Consider the following 20,341-nt stretch of genomic DNA (forward strand, 5'->3'; position numbering starts at 1 on the left):
GAAAATAGCATGAAATCCATGTGATAACACAAATGTGTCAAATCTAGCTGTCACTAGGTGCCAGTAGGAGGTATTCTGACAAAATAAGTCCCTCCTTGTTGCTTAGAGGTGTTAGAGAAAGTAAATAAGTAATATTGTGCCTGTGTAAGACAAGTAGGACTAGGGCATTAGGGACCTGACAGTGTTAGATACCAGTCTAAACAGACATCATTGCTGTATCAGTATGGAAATTATTGTAGTAGTTTAGTGACATGTAGAACCACTGATTATCAGTGATACAGTTGAAGTCGGAAGTTTACATACACCTTAGCCAAATACATTTAAACTCCGTTTTTCACAATTCCTGACATTTAATACTAGTAGAAATTCCCTGTCTTAGGTCAGTTAGGATCAGCACTTTTATTTCAAGAATGTGAAATGTCAGAATGTACTTCAGCTTTTATTTATTTCATCACATTCCCAGTGGGTCAGAAGTTTAAATACACTCAATTAGTATTTGGTAGCATTGCCTTTAAATTGTTTAACTTGGGTCAAATGTTTCGGGTAGCCTTCCACAAGCTTCGCACAATAAGTTGGATGAATTTTGGCCCATTCCTCCTGACAGAGCTGGTGTAACTGAGTCAGGTTTCTAGGCCTCCTTGCTCGCACATGCTTGCCACAACTTTGGAAGTATGCTTGGGGTCATTGTCCATTTGGAAGGCCCATTTGCGACCAAGCTTTAACTTCCTGACTGATGTGTTGAGATGTTGCTTAAATATATCCACATAACTTTCCTGCCTCATGATGCCATCAATTTTGTGAAGTGCACCAGTCCCTCCTGCAGAAAAGCACCCTCACAACATGATGCTGCCACCCCCGTTCTTCACGGTTGGGATGGTGTTCTTCGCCTTCAAGCCTCCCCCTTTTTCCTCCAAACATCACAATGGTCATTATGGACATTTCTCCAAAAAGTATGATCATTGTCCCCATGTGCAGTTGCAAACTGTAGTATGGCTTTTTTATGGCGGTTTTGGAGCAGTGTCTTCTTCCTTGCTGAGCGACCTTTCAGGTTATGTCCATATAGGATTCGTTTTACTGTGGATAGAGATACTTTTGTACCCGTTTCCTCCAGCATCTTCGCAAGTTCCTTTACTGTTGTCCTGGGATTGATTTGCACTTTTCGCACCAAAGTACGTTCATCTCTAGGAGACAGAACGCGTCTCCTTCCTGAGAGGTATGACGGCTGCATGGTCCCATGATGTTTATACTTGCATACTATTGTTTGTACAGATGAACGTGGTGCCTTCAGGCGTTTGGAAATTGCTCCCAAGGATGAACCAGGCTTGTGGAGGTCAACAATTGTTTTTCTGAGGTCTTGGCTGATTTCTTTTGATTTTCCCATGATGTCAAGCAAAGAAGCACTGCGTTTGAAGGTAGGCCTTGAAATACATCCACAGCTACACCTCCAATTGACTCAAATGATGTCAATAAGCCAATCAGAAGCTTCTAAAGCCATGACATCATTTTCTGGAATTTCCCAAGCTGTTTAAAGGCACAGTCAACTTGGTGTATGTGAACTTGACCCACTGGAATTGTGATACAGTGAAATATAAGTGAAATAATCTGTCTGTAAACAATTGTTGGAAAATTACCTGTGTCATGCACGAAGTAATGTCCTAACCGACTTGCCAAAACTATAGTTTGTTAAAACAAGACATTTGTGGAGTGGTTGAAAAACGAGTTTTAATGACTCCAACCTAAGTGTATGTAAACTTCCGACTTCAACTATATATCATTCAGTATCTATACTAAAGAAAGGACACAACACAGGTTTTGAAGGTAATATTTTTGGGGAATGGTTTCTCTCGCATCTTCGCAATGTTGAAATTTGAACGGTATAGTTTTTTTTTTTTACTTGTCTAATTCAAGTTCTTTATTTAAATGTTGTAATTTGTTCCTTTCCATATAACACCATTCCTCCATGTTTATTGGTAAAAGCAAACATGCTAGTAAGTTAGAAATCCATTTTACAAACAGAATAAATCAAAAATACATACACTTCCTGCAAATATAAACAGTAACAAATCCCAAAAAATATTCTTCCAATAAGTGTTTTACATGTTACACTACCATGTCATAGTTGCATCCACAAGGTAGTACAACAATGGGAGAAAATCCTCAAATCAATTTCTGAAATCTCACTGAAGTAATAGTCCTGCCATTAGATTTGTCCTACTGAAGTTATCAAGCAAAGGGCTGTTCATATGTTGCTGTGAAATATGCAATCCAAACAGGAAAAGCACATAGCAAACAAGGAGGGTGCAGTGAAAAACTCAAATTTCTTATTCTCTGCACACCCAAGTCTAATAATCAGCTGGTTGATAAGCTGAATCAGGTGTTACAACTGGGGTTGGAGTGAAATCCTACAGGAGGGTAGCTCTTCACGAACAGGGTTGGAGAGCCCTGTTCTAGAGTCTGACCGTCATCCCCTTCTCACATTCCAATGGGCTTTTTATTGATCTCCAAAAATAAACATGTGACCTAACTGATATAAAATTGTCACGCCAAGCCTCACACTGATAGGACAAAGTCAAAGTCTCGAGAGGAGTCTTCCTTTCCCGTTACTCTAACCTAACTTTCCCAATAAGACTGCAAAACAGGGGACAAAATCAAATAGGGGCAATGGCAACATAACCGTTTTCAGCGCTAACATTGAATTCAATGGTTTAGTCTTGAGTTACAACAGGGTGGTCCTGGCCAAATATGAAAGCATAACATGCTATAGGGTTCAATATCTATACTTCAGGGGCATCTCTAAAGAATTTCAGCTCTCCCTCTCTTGATTAAATGTAAATACGGTATGGAAATATAGCTTCTTTTCATCAATTATACATAATCATATAAGAGTTGATGTTAGTTAGCACATTCAGAGCCACCAACATTTCTCCACTTGCAGGGTGGTACGGGGAGCTCCTCACTCATTAACATTAGGTGCCTCGCTTACATGGAAATGGATTTGCTGCTGATGTATGTAAAGTAAGATCATAAACTGTGCATGGAAACATTACCAATCTGTAACAAATGACTGGTTATTTGACAACTCTTGTCAACACCATGCATTTTCCTTGAAGATGAATCCTGGCAGAGATGAGTTGGTATGAACATGTCTTTTATGTTATGTGAAGTGACGCCACAAGGGCTGGTTTAAACACAAACCTACGTTAAATAAGCAGAGTAAGTGGGACCTCTTTTCCTGACAATTTCATTCATTCATTCAAATGACAAAAAAATTGAAAAAGTATCAAAGTAAATCCTATTGCAAACATTTACAAAATTTACAGAAGAAAATCACTAATCTCAAAAATTCAGCCTTCTGCTGATTACGTAAGGCAAAATTAGAGAAAATCAAATGTTCAGTATACATTCAAACACCATTGTCTACAGATATCCAACACGTTTGACAATAAATGACTAGCTCCTCATCCAAATATGTCTTTGGCTTTCAGATGACTAAGGGGAGATGACTTGGGTTAAGAGAAAACAGTTGTTACACACCATCTCAAAAGTGTGTAACAGTCTTGGTGTTCATATGTACATAAAGTGGCACCACACATTTAGTCAACAACAAAATACTCGGGGGAATATCAATTGTATCTCTAAATTCAAGATGGAGTTTGTATCTAATTTGCCAGGGCATTTCAACAGTAAACTTGGTGATCTCTGCCGTAGACCGAGACGGTGAGATCTGTGAGGGTGTGGCCATCCCCGGACTGAGGACCTTTGAGCCTTGAAATTATAGACAACATTAGCCAAACGAGGGAGAAGGAAACCATAGCTTAAATATATATTAAAATAACTAGTTATTCACAGTAGTCACAAATGTTGTGTGTTACCAATTATCTAGTAACCACATCGAAACATACATCTCCTATTTATAACGGTTTAGATTTTTATCTCAGAAAAAGTGAGATTTGAATAATTATTCAGATGTTTGAAGAGACAAAACAGTCTGCCTTTTCAAGCTTCAAACGTATCATTAAAGGAACTGCTTTCTCTCATAAGTGTTTCATTCTTCAGTCTCAAAATACTGGAAATTGCAACAACAAAAAAACAAGTGATTTCGTCAAATCGGCTTGAATGAGTTTTTTAAAAAATAAAGTAATTCCCACTAAAAAGTGTGACGTTCGTATTGCATTCATCGCCTCCATGAACGACTCTCGTACTCGTCATCCTCATCGTCGTCTTCCTCCATAAGCAGGTAGGGGCTGACTTCCTCCTGGAGGAATGAAATCAAAGAACAGTCATCAGTTCATTGAATTCTGAATTATTAACATGACATGCTTTCCCAAAATGCCTAAATGGTATAAAAACATATGGGGAGAGATGTATAGTAACGTACCTTATTGGCCTCATCCTTCAAAGACTCCTCTTCAGGCTCTGTGGACACAGATGGGGTCTTCGGCTTGTGCCATGAAATCTGTAGAACGCGACCTTTGAACTTTGCTCCTTGGTTTGCAGCCTATAAAATGTGAAAATGATCATGAAGGGTGAAATTCAATTCAAAGTTGTGTTAACTGTCTGTTATAAAGGCATCCAAATGTTACTAGCTACTGTGCGTCATATCTGCAGGACGTACATTCTCTGCTTCACTCCGGGTCTTGAATGTCATGACAACGCTGGTAGCATCCTGATCATGAAGCTCCTGTATCTCACCAAATTTCTGTGACAAGGACAAGAATACCAAACAGCCGTAAGTGCCAGTGGAAACTCCTTTACACATCTTCTCAGGCATTGTTTTTACTACTATAACGATTCATGCTTTGTACCACAGGATGAGTTCTAGCTCTGACTTTTCAATGTTAAAATAAGCCATTTTGGGGAAACCATGCAACTAGCTGGATAGGATAAGATGTGATGGTTGTATTTCCTTACCACAAAGTGAGGCATCAGCTCCTCCTTCTCTTCCTGTGTGACTCCCATGATGGCGATAGCCCGGGGCCTGTGGTCCACCACCATGTGATTACCCCCTCCCCTGCCTCCTCCTCTGTGTCCCCGTCCCCTGCCCCTTCCTCGGCCTCGGCCCCTGCCCCTGCCGCCTATTGGATCGTCCACCTTCCCCCGCCCGGTCGGTATCAAGCCCAACCGTGTGGCCTAGGGGAACACAGCCAACAAAGTCATCAGATCCACAGTTACAGCTACTCCTCAACATCACACAAAACGAGGTGCCACCTGTCACTATTAGGTGAGTACCACAGAGGCAGATGTGGAAGCAAGAAAGCCGGCTGTGCCACCTGGCATGTCCTCAGCAAACAGTGCCATGCAGCGTCAGTATCTAGGAAGAAAATGTAATGCCACTCAGAACAAGTGTCCCCACAGGTCTGGTAACCATCTTTAATGAGTCCAAGGGAATAAGGACCAGCAGGCTGATTGTGGTGGGCCTGATGGCTTGGAGCGGCAGGTAGCCTACTGGTTAAGGGCGTTGGGCCAGTAAACAAAAGATGGCTGGTTCGAATCCCGAGCTGACTAGGTGAAAAATCTGTCTGTATCCTTGAGCAAGGTACTTAACCCTAATTGCTCTTGTACCGTGATTTCCGGACTATTAAGCGCACCTGAATATAAGCCGCACCCACTGAATTATTTTTTTATTTTTATTTTGAACATAAATAAGCCGCACATGTCTATAAGCCGCAGGTGCCTACCGGTACATTGAAACAAATTAACTTTACACAGGCTTTAACGAAACACGGCTTGTAACGAAAAATAAAACATTTGCAGTGAGCTTTGTCTTTTTGCACTGAGTCAATTCCTCACGCTGCTGTTTCCAACGTCTTATCATCGACTCATTAAGACCAAGCCCCGTGCAGCAGCTCTATTTCCTTTTCCAACAGCCAGATCAATCGCCTTCAACTTGAAAGCTGCATCATATGCATTTCTCTGTGTCTTTGCCATGATGAGGGTGACAAAATGACTACCGTAATCAGAATGATGGGAAGTTTGAGAGCGCTCGATTTAATCTAAACAGTAAATAAAAAAAGTTGTTTGACCTTAACCCGTTCAGCAATTTCATTGGTCTAATGAAAGCTTCATGCCGCCAAAAAACTGAGCACGTCACAGAATGTGTTTTTTGGGGAGAAAAAAATTGAAAGCGGGAAAAATCCATATATTAGCCGCGTCATTGTTTAAGCCGCGAGGTTCAAAGCTGGGAAAAAAGTTGCGGCTTATAGTCCGGAATTTACGGTAAGTCGCTCTGGATAAGAGAGTCTGCTAAATAACTCAAATGTAAAAATGGAGCAGAACACCAACACTCGTCCTTCCCTACCCCTCCTACTAAATGTCATCCCTCTATTTTCTTACAAGGAACACGAGCTCAAACTTTAATGAAATCAGATGCATCAATGTACGATGTGTGTTTCGTTAGCATTCGTTAGTGGGTGTCCTCTGGGCTTGGTAAGTGCCTGCAGTTTAATGTGCAGAAGTGGGATAAAGCCATGCATATTTCATGGAAGCTAATTTAAGCACACCAGGCTGGGAAAGCCATGCAGAGAGGTGTTGCCATGAGAAAAAAAAAACAAGTTTGTTGTTTAGAACCTGATCCTCTGACACTGAAGACGTGTTTTTCCTCTGGAATTGATTTTAGAATTTTTTAATGTTCCATATTTTTGGGGCGTGCCGGCAATGATTTTGCCCTGGCGCAGCACCCCAGCTAAATGACTGCAGAGGAAACACTGGGCGACATATGTGACTAGCAGCAGACGAGAGAAGCTGTGTGGCAAGGCATACGTTCATATCCAAGGTGATGTCCTGCTGCTCGCTTCAGACCATTCTTCTAAAAGGTTGCACATTTGTTGGAGTTGCCTTGTCTGCCACTACTCTTTCAGTATGCCAGAACACTGCCACATTCCAGACATGGTCATCAGTTCTAGAGAGAGGACTTCCGAAAGTATGGATGCCCTGTCTACCCACCTCAACCTGCAGCTGGCCCAGTTTCTGCTTCAGGTCTGTCGTGTCCTCTCCAGAACTCATCTTCTTGTGGAAATCAAGCTCTGTATCCAGAAGCTCCTTTTGTTTCTGAGGGACAGCACAGATCAAACAGAGCCATTGATATTACGTGTTGGATTTCCACAATGCATGAACTACATTGTATAAGCAAATACTGTAAATAGCAGTGATGGCGCAATTAAGTAACTACAGCCCTATATGATATGGTAGGTAGACTCACATCTATCTTGGTCTTGGACTGGGCCGTGGAGTGGGAGGCTGGGTTCATCTCGTTCTGGAGCTGGGAGATCTTGTCGGTCAGATCCTTCAGAGTCTTCATAAGGTTGGCCCTCTCCTCTGGCTTCAAAGTGGCCCGGTTCTTTTCAAGTCTGTTTATTAGAGCCTATAGGAGGAAGGACATGAGATTGACTAATCAGTGCTAGACAAGCAGGGTTTTCCAGGACAACACACAGGCTCTTTTGGTCTTACTGGTGTCCTTGGTTTTGATAGTGAATGGAACAATGTGATGATGATCACTGCATGTGGCTTATGTGCAACTGTAAAATGGAAGGTGGTGATATCCTTTTAATTATCAACTACACTGAACAGAAATATCAACGCAACATGCAACAATTTCAAAGATTTTAACAGTTTATAAGGGAATCAGTCAATTGAAATAAATTAATTAGGCCCTAATCTATGGATTTCACATGACTGGGAATACAGATACAATGCATTTGGAAAGTATGCAGACCCCTTCCCCTTTTCCACATTTTGTTACGTGACAGCCTTATTCTAAAATGAAATAAATACTTTTTCCCCCCTCATCAATCTACACACAATACCCCACAATGTCAAAGTGAAAACAGGTGTTTCGAAATTGTAGCAAATGTATAAAATATAAAGAGAAATACCTTATTTACATAAATGTTCAGACCTTTTGCTATGAGACTCAAAATCAAGCTCAGGTGCATCCTGTTTCCATTGATCATCCTTCAGATGCTTCTACAACTGAGAGTCCACCTGTGGTCAAGTCAATTGATTGGACATGATTTGGAAAGGCACATACCTGTCTATATAAGGTTCCACAGTTGACAGTGCATGTCAGAGAAAACACCAAGGTCAGAGGATTGTGTCGAGGCACAGATCTGGGGAAGGGTACCGAAACATTTCAGCAGCATTGAAGGTCCCCAAGAACATTGGCCTCCATCATTCTTAAATGGAAGAAGTTTGGAATCACCAAGACTCTTCCTAGAGCTGGCCACCCAGCCAAACTGAGCAATCGGGTGAGAAGGGCCTTGGTTAGCAAGATGACCAAGAACCCGATAGTCACTCTGACAGAGCACCAGAGTTTCTCTGCGGAGATGGGAAAACATTCCAGAATCTCTGCAGCACTCTACCGATCAGGCCTTTATGGTAGAGTGGCCAGACTAAAGCCACTCCTCAGTAAAAGGCACATGACAGCCCGCTTGGAGTTTGCCAAAAGGCACCTAAAGGACTCTGACCATGAGAAACACGATTCTCTGGTCTGATGAAACCAAGATCGAACTCTTTGGCCTGAATGTCAAGCATGGAGGAAACCTGGCACCATCCCTACGGTGAAGCATGGTGGTGGCAGCATGTGGGGGATGTTTTTCAGCGATAGGGACTGGGAGACTAGTCAGGATCGAGGGAAAGATGAACGGAGCAAAGTACAGAGAGATCCTTGATGAAAACCTGCTCCAGAGCGCTCAGGATCTCAGACTGGGGCGACAGTTCACCTTCCAACAGGACAACGACCCTAAGCACACAGCCAAGACAATGCAGGACAATGCAGGAGTGGCTGTGAATGTCCTTGAGTGGAGCCCAGCCAGAGCCCGGACTTGAACCCAATCGAACATCTCTGGATAGGCTTGAAAATAGCTGTGCAGTGACGCCCCCTATCCAACCTGACAGAGCTTGAGAGGACCTGCAGAGAAGAAGGGGAGAAAGTCCCCAAATACAGGTGTGCCAAGCTTGTAGCGTCATATCGAAGAAGACTCGAGGCTGTAATTGCTGCCAAAAGGTACTGAGTAAAGGGTCTGAATACTTGTGTAAAAGTCATATCTCCCCCAAAATGTTATACATTAGCAACAAAATCTAAAAACCTGTTTCTGCTTTGTCATTATGGGGTATTGTGTGTAGATTGAGGGGGGGAAACTATTTAATCAATTTTAGAATACGGCTGTAACGTAACAAAATATGGAAAAATGTGGAAAAATCTGTTGGTCAGAGATACCTTGAAAAAAAAAAAAGTAGGGGTGTGAACCAGAAAACCGGTCAGTATCTGGTGCGACCACCATTTGCCTCATGCAGCGCGATACATCTCCTTTGCATAGAGTTGAATCAGAATGTTGATTGTGGCCTGTGGAATGTTGTCCCACTCCTCTTCAATGGATGTGCGAAGTTTCTGGATATTGGCAGGAACTGGAACCCGCTGTCGTACATGTCGATCCAGAGCATCCCAAAAATGCTCAATGGGTGTACAGGTCCTTGCGACAAGGGGCTGTGCAATATCATGCTGAAACATGAGGTGATGGCGTCGGATGAATGGCACAATGGGCCTCAGGATCTGATTACTGTCTCTGTGCATTGAAATTGCCATCGATAAAATGCAATTGTGTTCGTTGTCCGTAGCTTATGCCTGCCTATACCATAACCCCACCATGTGGCACTCTGTTCACAACGTTGGCATTAGCAAATGGCACGCCCACACGACGCCATACACGTTGTCTGCCATCTGCCCGGTACAGTTGAAATCAGAATTCATCTGTGTGAGAGCACACTTCTGCCAGTGGCCATTGAAGGTGAGCATTTTCTCACTGAAGTCGGCTACGACGCCGAACTTCAGTCAGGTCAAGACACTGGTGAGGAATACGAGCACACAGATGAGCTTCCCTGAGACCGTTTCTGAAAGTTTTTCAGAAATTCTTTGGTTGTGGAAACCCCAGTTTCATCAGCTGTCCAGGTGGCTGGTCTCAAACAATCCCGCAGGTGAATTCAGATGTGGAGGTCCTGGGCTGACGTGGTTACACGTGGTCTGTGGTTGTGAGGCGTGTTGGACGTACTGCCAAATGCTCTAAAACGACATTGGAGGTGGCTTATGGTAAAGAAATTAAATTCTCTGGCAACAGCTCTGGTGGACATTCCTGCAGCCAGCATGCCAATTGCACACTCTCAACTTGAGACACGTGGCATGTGTGTGTGACAAAATGGCACATTTTAGAGTGGCCTTCTGTGCCCAGCACAAGGTGCACCTGTGTAATGATCATGCTGTTTAATCAGATTCTTGATATGCCACACCTGTCAGGTGGATGGATTATCTTGGCAAAGGAGAAAGGCTCACTAACAGGGATGTAAACACATTTATTTCAGGTCATGAAACATGGGACCAACACTTTACATGTTGCGTTTATATTTTTATTCAGTATATATGTAATATAAGCAACCATACCTTCTGGCATTCAATCTGCTTCTCAAGCATCTCCTGCTTTTTTTTCCTCATGTCCTGTTGTAACTTCAATGTCTCCTGAACAAAGAACAAACCAAACAATTGAATAGAGTGGAATTTAGATTTTTGTATGAAAGGTACACTGAAGCTTATTCAAAATGCTAACAGCAAAACTGACTTGCCTGCTTCTTTTTCAAGACCTCCAGTTCTTCAAGTGCTTTGGCAGTTTTACCAAGTGACTTGGATGTTGCCTTGAGGACTGTGGACATGTAGAGGAGAGGAGGAGAGGAGGCCAGGAGTGCCTAGGATAGAAAAAGACAAACACACCCTTTGATTACTACCTTACCCCCCTGTGTCAATCCACTCTCTTTACCATAATACAACACCGTGTTGCAGACCTGTATAGGGGCACACTCAGACCCACAGAGCATAGGAAATGACTGCTTACTGCTGCAGGGTCCGCGCTGGGATGCAGGGAGTCCAGTTTGCCCCCGGCCACAGCCCCAACACCTTGGCAATGTTTGGGCATCGTCTTATTATTCAGCACATAGGCCCCGGGACTGTGCTGCTTTATCACCTGCTGGTTTATACAGAAAGATAAAAAAAGTAATGCATGGATGATGATCACTGCTGACCTGGAACTTAGAACTTCTCTGTTCAAAACCAAAACTGCTGGTTGAATGAATTAATGGTTTGACCAGCAGTAGCTGTTCACCTTGTGGACGTTGGGTTGCTGTTGCCCCATGGCAGAGCTCTGGCTCGGTCCGTCCCCCTGACCCTGACCCATGCTCTGTCCCTGCTGCTGGGTGTTGGCCTCTCGGTGCCAGTACACACGGATGAAGCGGTTGTTGAGCACCGCCTCAATGCTGGAGATGGCCCGCCGTGCCTCTTCGTTGGCTGTGTACTGGATCAGTGCTGCCTCTGGGTCACCACCAAACACCACCTATGGGAGACGGGACAGGAGGGACAGGTCAAAGGAGATACAGGAAGTAGTGATATAGGCAAGCAGATTTGTCCTTGAATACCCTCGAATGTATGTAGACTCCCCCAATAATGATCTAAAAAGTTCCTGTGTTTAGTGGTACAAATGATATCAAGAAATTGTGAGTAAAGTGCTGTCGAGATAAAAAGCGAATGAAATAGTCAAATACAGTCATGTTACTCTTACCTGAATATTCACGATGGTACCAAACTTGCTAAAGTGTTCATTCAATTTGGTGATGTTGTTGAGATCTCGGGGGATTTTGCGAACTTCCAGCTTAGTGTTGACATAGTGATTCTTCTTGGGGAAGCCCCCGTGTTGGGGCTTGTTGTTGGGGAAGTTAAGTTGGTTGTTGGCCTGGTAGTTTGACCTGGAAGAGAATGACAGAAGTGAGTGACAGGGCAGAGGAGCCAATGACAGTGATCTGTGAAGCAAAGTTCGGGTCAAGTAATGAGTCATCTAAATCCAGGCTCCTACGGAGGGCAATTAAAACTGCCATTGAACTGGAATTGCTCACAACGCTGCAGTGGAGGGTGGGTACTGTGCGTGTTCAGAGTGGCCCTTGTGTGTGTTCTTACTTGTCCATCCAGGGTTTTTTGGGCAGTTGGCCCTCTGTGGGACCCAGGGGCCTCTTCCTGCTCTCCTGCTCGGTGCTGCTGTAGCGGGACACACTGCTGGGAACACTGGCCACTGCCGGCTCTGTCTGGATCACTATATTAGCTGCTGGGAAAAGGAGAAAAACAGTCAGTCGTAATGACACAGCTAGAATCTGGACTGCTGTCTGGATGAAAATAAGGATATGTAAAGTGATTCTAGCTGTGCATGGCTTTTTCTCTAAGATCCTAGTCTGGTTCGAGTTGTTTGATCATGTTCTCCAAATGAATTAACATATGGAACTCGTCTCATGTTTCGTATTGGTTAGGAGCAGAGGAAAAGCCCAATCTAAATAACTAAAGTGACTGTGTTGAGTAAAAGGGATCGATTAATTAAAGTGGGACAGGATAGACCCACATGTGATACCTCTGGATCCCTGGCCATCTCCGGAAGTGAGGCCAATCAGGTTAGGTCTCTGGGTCTGGATGCGGGGGATGAACTGCCTGTACTGGGGCCGGCTGGCTGCAGTGATGCCTGGAGACTCTGGGTTGTAGGCCTCTGGGTCGTAATTATCTGGCAGCACAAGGGATGGGCCACATCATTAGAAGAACTAAAACATCATTTTACACTGTGGAGAGTGACAATTCCCAAATAGGCATATCTGTAATAACACCTACTTTAACTGTATGCATGCATGCTTACAAGGAAAACCTAAGTATGGTTATACTATTGAGCTCAATATTATAAAGTCTGATTTTGCTATAGAAAAGGATATGGCTTGGGACTGTCAAGAATGCATGCACTAAACTAAAACATGGAGACACCCAGATCAAGTAAAACAAACACACACACACACACACACACACACACACACACACACACACACACACACACACACACACACACACACACACACACACACACACACACACACACACACACTTCGGGTAGTATTCAGACCCCTTGGCTATTTCCACATTTGGTTACATTACAGCCTTATTCTAAAATTGAAAGAAATACAAATACTCAGCAATCTACAAACAATATCCCATAATGACTAAACAGGTTTTCAGAAGTTTTTGCACATTTCCAATAATAAAAAAAATATATTACACACACTACCGTTCAAAAGTTTGGGGACACTTAGAAATGTCCTTGTTTTTGTAAGAAAAGCTCCATTTTTTTGTCCATTAAAATAACATCAAATTGATCAGAAATACTGTTAACATTGTTAACAATGTCTACACTGTATTTCCGAACAATTTGATGTTATTTTTAATGGACAAAAAAATGGAACTTTTCTTTAAAAAACAAGGACATTTCTAAGTGACCCCAAACTTTTGAACGGTAGTGTGTGTGTCTGTGTGATATATATATATGGATATATATATATATTATTATTTTGTATTGAGGGTAGAGAAATGGACTGAATTTCAATTAATTCATTTTCTCACGTATGTGGGCAGGATTAGTCAAATAAAGTTTGCACACATCTAATGTGCACCTTACAGCACCAACCGTAGATTTCCAGTTCAGAAACAGTGTGACCCTCTGGTCAACATATGTTATTGCACCCTAAAGAAATGACTTGATCATGCAGGCAAGGCAGTAGGACACAAAAACAAAACTAACACCACCACCCAAAAAGGAAATAATTTGCAACACTTGAATGAACCATGTGACCATAAACATTTTAAACCAATATAATTTCTCTGTCTTTCCTCACTTACTACAGTCAAACTGAACAACGGCATTCTGGTTCACATTGATTTGAATGACGATGTGTTTCAAAGAAAACAAACTGACAAAAAGTAAAATAATATGGGAGCTATGCTTAGAAGTACCACTTTTCCATGCCAATGAGAAAATCATAGCTGCTTACATTCTGACTGAGAATATTGGGGGTGTAGAGAGACTGAAGAAGATGGAGGTGGTGGAGGAAGAGGAGGTGGAGGTCCCACTCCAGGCGGTCCCAGAGAGGAGGCGGAACTCGCCCCTGAGTTGTTGGGAGTATCTATCCCACTTGCTGGTATTAATGGGGGCCCTATGGGAGATACAAATCCAAGCTGAACCCAGCTAATACTAGACAAAAGCCATTTACTTAAACTCCTAAACAGAAAAGGCTAGGTAAAGTACAGACATGCAGTATAGGGTGAGCACCGGTGAGGGTAAGACAACAACAAAGACAGCTGTTTCTCTGAGGTGCGTATCTACACTGAACAATTTCAAAGTTTTACTGAGTTATAGTTCATATAGGAAATCAGTCAATTGAATAAAATTCATTAGGCCCTAATCTATGGATTTCACATGGCTGGGCAGTGGTGTAGCAATGGGTGGGCCTTGGACGGCAGCCAGGCCCAGCCAATCAGAATGAGTTTTTCTCCACTAAAGTGCTTTATTACAGACAGAAATACTCCTCAGCAATGACATTGTAGGCAGCTTAAGGTAGAGAAATTAATATTAAATTCTCTGGCAACAGCTCTGGTGGACATTCCTGCAGTCAGCATGCCAATTGCATGCTCCCTTAAAACTTGAGACATCTGTGGCATTGTGTTGTGTGACAACTGTACATTTTAAAGTGGCCTTATATTGTCCCCTGCAAAAGGTGCACTTGTGTAATGATCATGCTGCTAAATCAGCTTCTTGATATGCCACACCTGTCAGGTGGATGGATTATCTTGGCAAATGAGAAATGCTCACAAACAGGGATGGAAACAAATTTGTGCACAAAATTTGAGAAAAATAATATGTTTGTGTATATGGAAAATTTTACTAAAATGTATTACTTCAGCTCATGAAACCAACACCTTCCATGTTGAGTTGATATTTTTTTCCAGTGTATGTAACACAACAAACCGTCCTTATGACATGCTATTTCTCAATTTAACAGGCAAGCACCCGCAGCTTTTCATACCGCAGCGCGCCCCACCAGCTGGCTTTCTGTCCGACTCCCACCCGCTACCACAAGAACTGGTCCCAAACCCAACGCAGTCCCGCAATGTTCTTTTAGGCGTATGTGACGCAGCTCACGTGCCAGCCACGGTCCTAGCCATTTTGCACCCTATAGGCAATATCAAATGCGCAAAAATCACTTAAGAAATAGGTTAAATTACCAGAGATTCTCACGTGGCCCATTATATTAGACTATCTGTATTACTGGGCTGTATCAACCAATATGCTAGATGTAGTTGAAGAGAGCAGCGTTTTTGAGACTTGCCCTTTCGCTAGAGCTATTTTTATAGCCTACCTTTTAGGAGTGGAAAGATTTTCAGACTGATAAATATGCGTGATCAATATTTATTTCCATGCAATGTAGTAAACTATAACCTAATCATATTTAGGAAGTACATTTCCTTGGAAATATAACTGCCCAGTGCTTCTCTGCCATGCATAGGCCTACTCCATTTAATTGAGACCACACGCGCACCTGATTTCGCACGCATGGCTACTGAACTTGAAGCAGCAAGAATAATGACAGCGACACTTTCTACTTTTGCATATAGAATATAACCTACCTTCTCGGAGGCCAATATGCAGGCAGAGACAAATAAATGGGAAATCAATACTTACCGTTTGTTGACCACTGATGTAAACAAACATCCATGCATCCTAAAATGACTCTCACCACATTAGGATCTAAAGTTAGGGCCCTGGGTTTTTCCTAATCATGTGACCTGACCAGGAAAAACACTTGGCCTTAGCCTATGTCAAACACAGACTGGTAAGCATTCGGGGATCAGGAGTGATGGTCGAATTGGAGACGGCATCATAGCAGAGACATGGTAACATTACTCACCAGGAGGAGGCATTGGGAAGATGCCCGGTGGGGGCGGCTGGCCGTGGGGTGGCATGGGCATCCTGATGGCAGGGGGCGGCTCGGTCATGGGTGGCATGGCCATCCGGGCCGGTGGTGGCATGCCAGGTGGGGGGAACGGGATCATGGCGGGCAGCGTGACGTCGTCCACAATCAGAGGATCATTGCCGTGGTCAAAGGGACAGAGGTCACCACGCACACAGAAGCCTTTCTCTGTGGAAGACAGAAAGGAAGATCGATGAAAATTGAGTAAAAATGATCAATTACATTCTCACCATAATTATGCTCAGAATTGCTTTCCCCCAGTCATATAAACAATTACATCAGCCCAAAATTAGATGCATCTACTTTTCAACCGTTTTGTTGAGAGCTCCTGATAACATCCAGGCAATTCTCTGAACCCTCAATGGTGGGGCTGAGTGAGAAATATTGCTGCACTGTTGAGACCGTTGGATAAATATAAACAGTGTCCCATTGGAGAAGCGGCTCTAAGCCTGATCTGCACTCTCAGGGGAAGGATGTTGAACCTGGGTCATTAGCAGTGCTTTAAACCAGGCACACACTTACTGAGGGTTAGAATGCAACCAACCTACCACATTTCATTCATAAACAAATAATTGGCTGATATTTGACTGTAAATATTTGTACAATTTGACTACTGTAGACACATGAACGTAACACTCTACAGATAAGGCTCCTAGCATATACAATGACCAGAAGACCACCCAAGGCCACCTGTTTCAATATTGAACATCCTTTCACAAGTTTTTGCATGTACATGCATTACATTAGAAACTATTTTGGATATGGATGAGTTAGTCTTGTCGTTCAGTCACTAAAACAGATAAGTTACATAAACAACAGGTCATTAATGTAAAAGAGAATGGGTTCTCAATGACTTACCTGGTTAAATCAAGGCACAAGTAAAAGCCAGATATTGTTGCTACATTAATTGTAGGGCTAAGAGACATAGGTAACATCTAATTTCATAATATAGACCTCAGATCAGAGTGAAATGAGACTATTTCAGTTGGTAAGTCTTTCTCCAGAATAACCCAGAGGTGAGCCCTTACCGTCGTAGTCGCGACAGCGGTGCTTGACTGGAGTGCCCTTGTTGAACAGCTTGCCCTCCCTGTGATTGGAGTAGTAATTAGACCAGCTCTCCGTGGTGCTGTCGGGCAGGTGAGCGGGCGCTACCACGGTAACAGAGCTGGGGACAGCTTGGCCAGCAGAGGAGGGGAACGGGTGCTGCTGGGGGGTTGGCAGGAGAGGTGGCGGATGCTGGTGTTGCTGCTGCTGTTGGGTACCCAGGGACCCAGAGGTGGAGTTGAAACTCTCAGGCTCCTTCCTCTCCACTTCAAACTTTAACCTGTAATCTGTTGAACATACAGAGACAAAGAGAAAAGCTTTAACCCAAAAGTCACAATGTAAACTTAACATTACTTTACACCACTGGTTCTGGGTTAAGTTTAAAAAACGTTGAAGTACTACTTAAGTAATTTTTTGGGGTAGCCGTACTTAAGTTCTCTAATTATATTTTTTTACAATTTTTAACTCCACCACATTCCTAAAGAAAATATTTACTTTTTACTCCCATACATTTTCCCTGACACCCAAAAATACTCACTACATTTCGAACGCTCATGCAGAACAGCAATATGGTCCAATTCACACACCTATCAATATAACTTGTTGTAATCCCTACTGGAGTTTACCTGTCTGTCCAAAAAAGAAAAAGAAAATTGTGTAGTCTGGTTTGCTTAATATAAAGAATTTGATGTATAGCATTTACTTTTACTCAAGTATGACAATTTAGTACTCTTTCCACCACTGTACTAAGTACATTTAAAACCAGATACTTTTATATTTACTCAAGTAGTATTTTACTGGGAGACTTTCACTGGAGTCATTTTTTATTAAGGCATCTTCACTTTTACTCAAGTATGACAATTGAGTACTTTTCCCACCACTGCCCAGAATTTATCATAATCTTTATTATGAGACACCCACACCACAGAGGGCATTTAAGGATCTCCCCTGTACAAGTCAAATCAATAGGCTAATTTCTTGAATCTTGACTCTTCTTATCAAAGATTTGTTTTCAACCTTTTAGGTTAACATTTGAAGTGAAGCAGATTTGTCCATGTCCGCACCCCTGTGAGTCTCACCTCTCCCTCTGCTGTGCTCCTTGTCCCTGCTCATGCCTCGGCTCCCACTTCGGCTGCGGCTCCTGCTGCGGCTGTAGCTGCGCCCACGAGAGTTGCCTCCGCGCCGGTCATGCCTATCACGGTGGGAATCTGTGCTTTTACCATGACGGTCCATGTCACGCCGCTTGCGGTCGTCTCGTCTGCGGTCATCACGGCCCCTGTGTGGTCAGGCGATCAAGGCATGTTGGTTAGTTATTTAGCAGCACTTTTTATACAGCACCAAACCTTTTCATGGTAATCTGTACTACTGATGTGACTAGCATTTCAACAACAAGACCTACATTGTGTGTCAAAGATCATTAGACATAAGGGCCTAATCAAACCAACATCTTGACCTCCAGAGAGCATCATCACTGTCAAGAGGTGAACTCACTGGAGAGAACCATGAAAATAACAAAAACATAGACATCGGCCTTACCTTGACTCGTTGAAGTCAGAGCGGTTTCTCAGTGGACTTCTTCTCCTCCTGTTATCCCCCCTATCCTCTTCTACATTTTCAACCTTAAGATTGAGAAAATAACAATAATGAGCTATATCCCAACCATCAAAGACTGCAACATAATACAACGGAAAGGATTCTGCATGAAGCCAGTTCAACACATGCCCTTACCTCCACAGCCTCCTGTTTTAGTACATGGAGTTTGGTGTCCTCTTTGGGAACTTCCTTAGCAAGTGGATTACCCAAGTAGTTTTTGGTGGTCAAACAATCAAAGAGCTTATCAACAAATCCGGTGGTTTCTGTAATAGGTGAAGTATCAAGACATAAAACTTTCATAAACATTTCTCTTGAATTATTTCAGACTATCATTCAGTCACCTAAATGTTTCTACAACGGAAATACTAGTTTATGTGATGCAAAACAACACTGACATTAATGAGTTGTGTGTCCTACCTTTTTGTAAGAAGACATCCAGTTGATCTGCACAAAGTGCTTTCAGCTCTTTCTCAGGTTTGTCCTTCTTTACCAAAGCCACAACATAATTGGCTAAAGCAGAGGGGTCAGCATCACATCTGCAAAAGCAACATTATCCATATTGCTCAGAACAGGGTTTGTATCAGACAATATCTGTCAATAATCATGTGTAACCAAGCCAAGAAATTTGCAATGACAAGAAAGTTTGAGATTTTGAATTGAGGCAGCAAGTTAAACACTAATCTAGTTCTACCTAACATATATGTTAGCAATGACAACACACACTTATATAAACTGGGATGTCAGGCTTTCTAACTGGCTAGCTAGCTGGTTGGCTATAAATGATAGACGTCACTACTAGCAGTGTCTAGGGGTAGCTAAGCTACCTTAGCCACTACATTTATAACTATGCCAGTCTAGTTTATTTCATATCCTAATTTACCCATACATCACAAGCCACACTTGCTGTGCAATAGTAATATCAATGATTCTCGTTGATTGGGACGATGTTGATTGAGTTTAACTAGCCAACTTTAGTTAGCTGGTAGTCAGACAAAGTTAACTAGTTAGCTAGCTTTCCAGCTGGCTAGTTAGTTAAATCCATTTCGGCAGCGACACCAAAACACATAACGTTATCTAGAATGACTTAATGTGATTAGTGTCTACAATTTGCCCAACATACCAGATATGCAGAATGTATAACGCCGTATAATTTACACCACAAACGTTCATTTGGTATTTGTACTGCCACATAGCAAGCTAGCGGTGGCGTAGCTAGTTAGCGTGCTAACTCGTGCAAGCTAGCTTGCTAAGTGTCATTTCAATTCATCACTCACATTGGCTCCAGGAGTTTTGCGAGCCACGACTTCAAAGCTTCCACATTTTCTATGATCATCGTGAAAACGGCTTAATAATACTGACTATAAGTTCAAGGTGTGTTTTGATATTCCTACTTTCATCGTCTACAAATGTATATTAAGCTTAGGCCTTTACTAATCACTTCACTTGCAGGTCGGACGAATTGCTTTACGTTCAAACACAGGCATGGCAACATAATGTTCATTGCTAGTTTGGATCCTTGGGACGTCCCAACTATAACGTGCCCACATTGAAATTGAAAATGTTACGATTAGGGTTTAATAAGGGTTAAGGTAAGATTTAAGGTAGTGGTTAAGGTTCAGGTTAGGGTTAGGGTTAAGGGTATGGACGTCCCAAGGATACTAGATATCAGTAACAGCGACACAACGGACATGTCGTAAGCCAATCAGCTGGCCAAACCAAGGGGTTGTCACTAGTTATCACAGCCACAAGGTCTACAGTATATCGTAAACATGAATGAAAACTAAAATTAGCTTTTTGGTCTTAATTTAAGGTTAGGGTTAAGCATACGTCTAGTAGTTTTGTT

At 42.5% G+C, this 20,341-nt stretch overlaps 1 protein-coding gene across 6 annotated transcripts; it reads right to left on the bottom strand.

Annotated features, from left to right (window-relative positions):
• Positions 1-1,810: 1,810 nt before the first annotated feature.
• On the bottom strand, positions 1,811-20,120 carry LOC106567487 (RNA-binding protein 27). Of its 6 annotated transcripts, none has more exons than XM_014136769.2 (21): positions 19,773-20,120; positions 18,916-19,034; positions 18,634-18,761; positions 18,442-18,524; positions 17,985-18,181; positions 16,890-17,192; positions 15,799-16,029; positions 13,885-14,046; positions 12,420-12,575; positions 11,987-12,128; positions 11,595-11,778; positions 11,142-11,369; positions 10,875-11,003; positions 10,609-10,728; positions 10,430-10,504; positions 7,199-7,360; positions 6,943-7,047; positions 4,912-5,130; positions 4,616-4,699; positions 4,379-4,498; positions 1,811-4,255 (listed from the first exon to the last, which is right to left on the bottom strand). In XM_014136769.2, exons 1-21 carry the CDS (start codon positions 19,829-19,831, stop codon positions 4,175-4,177), a joined length of 3,087 nt encoding a protein of 1,028 aa, XP_013992244.1. In that variant the 5' UTR covers positions 19,832-20,120; the 3' UTR covers positions 1,811-4,174. The 6 variants fall into 6 exon arrangements, with proteins under 6 accessions (XP_013992244.1, XP_013992246.1, XP_013992243.1 ...); XM_014136771.2 differs by having other exon boundaries at positions 10,875-11,006; positions 12,429-12,575; positions 19,773-20,119; XM_014136768.2 differs by having other exon boundaries at positions 10,875-11,006; positions 19,773-20,119.
• Between the last annotated feature and the right edge of the window lie 221 nt (positions 20,121-20,341).

Source organism: Salmo salar, chromosome ssa13 (genome assembly GCF_905237065.1).
Source record: "Salmo salar chromosome ssa13, Ssal_v3.1, whole genome shotgun sequence".
NCBI lineage: Eukaryota > Metazoa > Chordata > Actinopteri > Salmoniformes > Salmonidae > Salmo > Salmo salar.

Bases quoted from the DNA above. Each gene is read 5' to 3' on its own strand.
- LOC106567487 (XM_014136768.2), bottom strand. From the start codon at position 19,831: ATGATCATAGAAAATGTGGAAGCTTTGAAGTCGTGGCTCGCAAAACTC. The intron at 18,762-18,915 runs GTAGGACACACA...CACCTATTACAG, and splicing joins GGATGTCTTCTTACAAAAAG to AAACCACCGGATTTGTTGAT. The intron at 12,576-13,884 runs GTAAGCAGCTAT...TTGTGCTGCCAG, and splicing joins CCAATATTCTCAGTCAGAAT to ATAATTACGACCCAGAGGCC.